Source organism: Xenopus tropicalis, chromosome 6 (assembly GCF_000004195.4).
Source record: "Xenopus tropicalis strain Nigerian chromosome 6, UCB_Xtro_10.0, whole genome shotgun sequence".
Lineage (NCBI taxonomy): Eukaryota > Metazoa > Chordata > Amphibia > Anura > Pipidae > Xenopus > Xenopus tropicalis.
This window is the reverse complement of record NC_030682.2, coordinates 100,469,709-100,476,720: the sequence shown is the minus strand read 5'-3', so window position 1 is coordinate 100,476,720 and position 7,012 is coordinate 100,469,709. Positions and strand designations below refer to the sequence as shown.

The following is a 7,012-nucleotide window of genomic DNA, read 5'->3' as shown; positions in this document are numbered from 1 at the left end:
TAAGATTGGCAGCAGTTTCAATTTCCACATAAAAGTCAATGGGTAAAATTTGATTGGCTGTTGTTGGCCCCTCCCACTTTGCATTTAAAAAAAAAAATAAATTAAATGCGTAGTCACCCAGTGACAGACTGTACAAAGTTTGGGAATTCTGGCATCAAACCAATAAAAATCAATAAGTGAAATTTGATTGGCTGTTGGTGGCTCCGCCCACTTTTGGGCATCCAGCAATCATCATATTTTCATTCAGGCTGACCCCATGACTATGTGATTCAAGTTTGGGGAGTGTAGCCTCAAAGCTGTAAGACTGGCAGCAGTTTCAATTTCCCCATTTCAATGGTGACATTTGATTGGCTGTTGTTGGCCCCTCCCACTTTGGGGTCATCCAACAAATGTCGCTGTTTCATTCAGGGTGACCCCATTATTATGTTATTCAAGTTTGGGGGGGTGTAGCTTCAAAGCTGTAAGTGTGGCAGCAGTTTGAAAATCTTCCCTGACAAAGTCAATGGGAAAATTGGGGGGTTCGGAGTGGCGCCACAAAAAGACGGGGGGTGGGATCACTTAGAAAAGCACAAGCAACCTGCTCCGCTATAGGGTGAAGAAGTGTGGGGAGTTTGGGTGTTGTGCCCCTAAAACTGTAGGAGGAGTAGCGTTTAGAAAATGGGGGGCACTAAGAATTAGAAGAAGAAGCGGAAGAATAAGATGTAGTCGAAGAACAGTAGGTTGGGGGTTTTCAACCCAACATAATAAAACTGTGGAAAAAAATTTCAGTGAAGGGAATTTGCAGCCTTCTCATCATTTAAAAAAAAAAAATTAAAAACTTGAATTTAAAAAATTGCTTACATTTTGCTAGGACAACTCCCTTTGATACATAAACTCACAGTTGCTAAAGGGTTACAGTTACGAATTTTGCACATAATAAACCCTAATTCTAATTTGGGATTTTTAGAGCAAAGAAAAAAAAAGAGAATTGCTGTAAAAATTCTAATTAAAGCACTGATACATTAGTTCTTTAGTATCCTTAGAATTTATATTACAGTATACTATATATTATATCCACTGGTAATATCTGTCTTTACTATTAACATTTTTTTGCAACAAAATGTATCTGATTAGTATGTCTATGTTCTTTATTTTTTACATAAGGAGTTATGTTCCTTTCATGTAAATCAAAATCAACAAATGCCTGGGGTCTTTCATTAATCTGCAGACTGCATGGTCTGTATAATCTTAGGTCACCTGATCATTTTGTGGTTTGATGACATCACAATGGTCCTCTTATACCAGCTGACCATTATGACATCACAATGATTCCCTGACACAAGCAGATATAATCACTGCTCACAGCAGGCGACTGACAGAGCGGTAATTACTTGGCATCATGAAGTCAGTATTTATCACTCTCCTGATTTTATCAAATTTATTTATGGTAAGTTTTCATTTCTGTACAAGGGGTATAATAGGATATTAGGGTTTGGCACTGAGGCTTTATAGACGATAGTCATTATTTATAGGCTTTACTTTTACTGCCTCATTTCAGTCTGTTCTTTTCTATAGTTCAAGTCTCTGCAATATTATTTAATCTAATGTGTGATAACGTTATAAAAGAAAGAAACACTTCATAAGAGCAACATGCAGTTATAAGATTGGGTCAGGATTAATCAAACATTTAGCAGCATGCTTAGCTATCCAATTCATGGTAATAAGCTGATTAACCCAATTTACACTTTTATAGGTAGAACAAATGCATTAGTCATCAATCTGCAGATTGCTTGGCCTATAATAACATGTCACCTGATCATTTTGTGGGATGGTGACATCAAAATGGTTCTCTTACATGATCTTATCTTAATACTAAGGTCAACTTTGCAAATCTAATCACCAGGTAACTGCGGTTCAGATTTAGAAAAAGTGGGTGGAGCCACCAACCAGATTTTAACTATTGATTTTAAATGGGGAAATTCAACCTGCTGTCATTCTAACAGTATTAGAAAAAAGTGGACAGAGCCACCAACAGCCAATCACATTTCACCTATTTACTTTCAATGGTGAAGTGTAAAATGCTGTCAGTCTCACAATTTTTATGCCTGAGTCCTCAAACTTTGCAAAGTTGGTCACTGGGGGACTCCAGTTGAAAAATAAGAAAAGTGTGTTGGGCCACTAACAGCCAATCAGATTTAATCTATTGAATTTTATTGGTTTAAATTTAAAATGCTGCCATTCTCACACTATTTATGTCAGGGTGCCCACTGTTTGTCACTGGGTGACTTTGACTCGAGGTTAGATAAAGTGGGCACACCCACCAACCACCAATCACAATTTACTTATTGACTTTTATTGGTTTAAATTTAAACTGCTGCCGTTCTTTAACTATTAATCCTAGGGTCCCTAAAATTTGCAAAGTTAGTCACTGGGTAACTGCAGTTCCAAGTGCGGAGCCACCATCGCCAATCAGATGTCACTCGTTGACTTTCAGTGGGGAAATTGCTGCCATTCAGACACTATTAAAACCAGGGTCCCCAAACTTTGCACAGTGGTTTTTACTATATAACTGTGGTACAAGGTTAGGAAAAGTGGGCGGAGCCAACAACATATTTCATTCAGTGACCACGTTTTTCAACCCAACATGAAGTTTGTTCTATTTTTCCTATTATTTTACTGCTTTAATTTAATCTATTCTTGCCGTATGTCTAATCTCTATGACATTTTATATTAATTGACTCTACACAATGGCAGCATACCATTTTTCAATATTAGCATTTTTTTGTTTCTGCTTTATTTATTTTGCCCCTTTCCCTGCATTATTCTGTCTCTTTCTGCCCACACAGTATGTTATATATCAAATATCATTTTGGAAGCTTAAAAAATAATGATATATTTCTTTTATTTATAGAAACAATTTTTTAATCTCAATGACAAAGATCAACTGATAAATATACAACTTGAAGACTGGATTTCTAATGATGAGACAGTAGAAGATGAAGATAACTTTCCAGTACAAGAAGATAACCTTTTAGTACAAACTGATGTAAGTTGTTATTGTTCATAGTTAGCTGTTTTATATTTTACATATTTAGTGAGTAACTTTACTGCCATTACTTGCTGAAACTTTAGTGAGTGCCCCAGTCTCTGGCTAAATTATCATATTCTTTCTTGCAGCTCTTGAGGACAAAACTCTCTTCTTTATGTGAAAGTTTTAAAAAAGTGGAAGTTAAAGTATCTGAACTGCAGGAAGATATAGATCAGTATTCTGATACAGTGGACACTTTAATTAAGACAGAAGAAGATGCACAAAATGAAAAGGACACTACAGTAAGGAGGAAATATTTACAATAGAAAAAATTTATATCTTTAAAATATTTAATCAAATATCAGGAAAACTAAAGGATTACATATGATTCCCAGGAGAAATATATTATTAGTGATTATAACAATATAACTAATTCTGAAAAACTGTGGCAAACGCTCCTATGGGAAATACACCTCATTTATTTTACCTCTGTACCCTGTAAAACTAGGTTCAGAGCTAATATAACATAGAATGATGAGTTATACAACCAGACAATATTTGTCCAAACTAATACTCATATTAAAACTGGACCTTGGTCATTAATGGACAACTGAGGTTAATTGTGTGTATGTCGAGTTTTGTGCATGTCTACCTGTTGGGTCTTACTGAAATCCTATTGATAAAATACTTGACATACTGAACCTTTTGCAACCAGTCAAACTTCCCTTCTCAACCACATCTAATATCAAGTCAGTATCACCTTGATACACAATAAAATGTAAGCTTTGTAAGGCACAGCTTTAGAGGGCTGCATGCTTTGTGTTATGTAACGTAATCTCTTTTTTCTCTTATTTTTCAGGGAACATTCCATACCTTTACATTACACCTAAAAAAGACAGACACCTATATAATCGCTATATCCGTGTTCCTTGATCTTGGCATATTAGCTTACATCTTGTACAGAAACAGAAAGGCTACAGTACTACAGAAAAGGAAAGAGGAACAAGCTATAGCAAGAATAATGTTCTTACCAAAGAAACACATAGTGATCCAGAATGAAAGTAAAGAATGTAAGGACTGTGAAGGTACACACAATATTCCCACAACAGAAAATCCACTTTGTGGCAATACTGATGAAATTCTACATTCGAGTCCAGAAACACAGACCACAGTTTCATTAGAGGCACCTAAATCTGATGATTTCAGCTCTAGTGAGAGTTCAACACAGACACAGATTCCAGAAAAGGATGTTAAAGTCCAACTCAAAATGAAATTTACATTGCGTAAATTGCGCAGAGCTATTGTTCGGTGTTGTACCAAAGAAAAGAAAAAAGTTATGAAGTAAAGTAGAAGATAAGGATACAAAAATAAGACAGCAAATCAAATTGAAGCTTTAAAGAAATTGCATTCAGGATTTAGTGCAAATAATAACTTGCATTGTATGATGGCTAGAGGCAGGGTTGACAGACAAGAACCCTTTCAGGGGCCCAGTGAAAGCAGTGGACCTGGACAGCAGAGAAGGGGCTTCTGAAAAAGGGGTGGGGTTTTGCAGATCAGAGGAGGACTGGGCAGATTGAAAGCAGGGCCAGGTGGCCATCCATTAATATTTATATTGTTGTATTTTTGTATTGTTTAATAGTTTAATAAACAGTCAGACTATATGTGTGTGTGAGATGTTGAATAGCCATTAACTCATATAAGCAGCAATGTCCAAACTGTAAGCCACCCCACACCTGTATAACAATACAACTGTAACAGGCAGCCAGCCATATAACTAAAGGATGTACGTAAAATACAAACAGTGAATGGAATCAAATGGTCCTTCTATTGGCTAAGAATAAAAAACGACACACAAAGGACAGGCACGTTTTTTATGACAGACATTACAGTGACCTGGGGCATCACAAAATATAAATAATTTTTTAAATAAATTTGTAGCTGTTCTATTCAAAGTGAGCTTCTTTTTTTCAGGAGTCTAAGCACAACTATCACTATCTGGTATAGTACTAAATTCTATAGCCAATCAGTTATTGCTTTCAAATACTAATCACCCATTTACATGAAGTGTAAATTAGTGTCAAAAAGCAGAATGAAAATTCTTGCCTTGCCTCCACCAGACACAGCATCCTTTTGGGCTTCTCTTTCTTTACAGTAAAAGCAAATCAATTATTTGAGTTGGTGCCAATAATTTGTTTCTAGTGGAACACAAATTGCCACTTATACAAAATGTCCAGTATCTGTATGGGAGACATTGTTTGCTTGCATCTAGGAGTTGCAATATCCACATCTTAGGGTCACTTACTATTTCCACAGTGCCTTTCACAATAAGTCGGCATGCCTTGCAGTGTCCTGGTTTAAATCCAATGTAATCATTTTCTGCAAGGAATTTGTAGTTCCAAATGCATCAGTTTCCTCCCACACTCCAAAAGCATACAGGCAGGTATCATAACCCTAGGGGCACATTTACTAACCCACGAACGGGCCGAATGCGTCCGATTGCGTTTTTTCGTAATGATCAGTATTTTGCGATTTTTTTCGGAAAATGATTGCGACTTTTTCGTTACCAATACGATTTGCGCGAAAAACCACGAGTTTTTCGTGCCCATTCCGAAAGTTGCGCAAAATCTGGCGATTTTTTCGTAGCGTTAAAACTTGCGCGAAAAGTCGCAATTTTTTCGTAGCGTTGACTTGCGCGAAACGTCGCGCCTTTTAAGTTAACGCTACGAAAAAGGCGAAACTTTTCGCGCAAGTTTTAACGCTACAAAAAAATCGAGACTTTTCGCGCAAGTTTTAACGCTACGAAAAAATCGCCAGATTTTGCGCAACTTTCGGAATGGCTACGAAAAACTCGCGTTTTTTCGCTCAAATCGTATTGGTAACGAAAAAGTCGCGATAATTTCCGAAAAGTCGTAAAGTCGCCGAAAAAATCGCAAAAAATACGAAAAAGTCGCAAAATGTTCGTTTTCCAATCGGAATTTTTCCAATTCGGTTGGAATTCGTGTCTTAGTAAATCAGCCCCCTAGTGTCAAAGACCTTAGATTTTATGCTCTGCTGGATCAGGAACTGATTTGAAAGATGTAACAATTTTGTAAAGCTGTTCTAAATATGCTGGTGCTATATAAAAACAGATAATAATGTTTTGGTCTAACACTTTGTACCACATTATACAGAGGGGGGATCAGATGGAGTTACAACCAAAGTTTTGGTCTAATATCTAACCACTTAAATTATGTGTGACTTTAATGTTACAATGGTTTAAAGGAACAGTAACACCAAAAAATGAAAGAGCTTTAAAGTAATAAAAATTTAATGCACTGTTGCCCTGCACTGGTAAAACTGGTGTGTTTGCTACAGTAACACTGCTATAATTTATATAATAAGCTGCTGTGTAGCCATGGGGGCAGCCATTCAAGCTGGAAAAAGGAGAAAAGGCACAGGTTACATAGCAGATAACAGATAAGTTCTGTAGAATACAATAGTGTTTTATCTGTTATCTGCTATTTGCCTGTGCCTTTTCTCCTTTGAATGGCTGCCTCCATGGCTACATAGCAGCTTATTTATATAAATTATAGTAGACTTTCTGAAGTAAACACACAACTTTTACCAGTGCAGGGCAGCAGTACATTATATTTTAGTTACTTTTATACACTTTCATTTTTTGGTGTTACTGTCCCTTTAAGAATGGACAATGATTTACATTATTCAGCGTTCAGTGAGTTAATTTCACAACTTATTGAAACTTGTGTTTTATAATAAAACACTTTTTGGAAAGAAGTATCTTTAATAATAGCATCAACACATGCAACAACTATTTCCATGTTAGCATAACCATTGAAAATTGAGAAATAATTAAATGGGGCAGAGTTAGATATTTTTTCAGTTTTCAATAACACTTCAATAGAGGTCGTTCTTTTCTCAAATCCATAGATCTGTGAGGTTTAGAATATTTAGAAACTAAGGGGCTGATTTACTAAGACACGAATTTGAATACGAATTGGAAAAATT

At 36.1% G+C, this 7,012-nt stretch overlaps 1 protein-coding gene across 1 annotated transcript; it reads left to right on the top strand.

Moving 5' to 3' along the window:
• Positions 1-1,215: 1,215 nt before the first annotated feature.
• LOC116411599 lies at positions 1,216-4,668 on the top strand. Its single transcript, XM_031904161.1, has 4 exons — positions 1,216-1,426; positions 2,891-3,025; positions 3,157-3,309; positions 3,867-4,668. The coding sequence occupies exons 1-4, from the start codon at positions 1,379-1,381 to the stop codon at positions 4,350-4,352; spliced, it is 822 nt and encodes a 273-aa protein (XP_031760021.1). The 5' UTR covers positions 1,216-1,378; the 3' UTR covers positions 4,353-4,668.
• Positions 4,669-7,012: the final 2,344 nt, after the last annotated feature.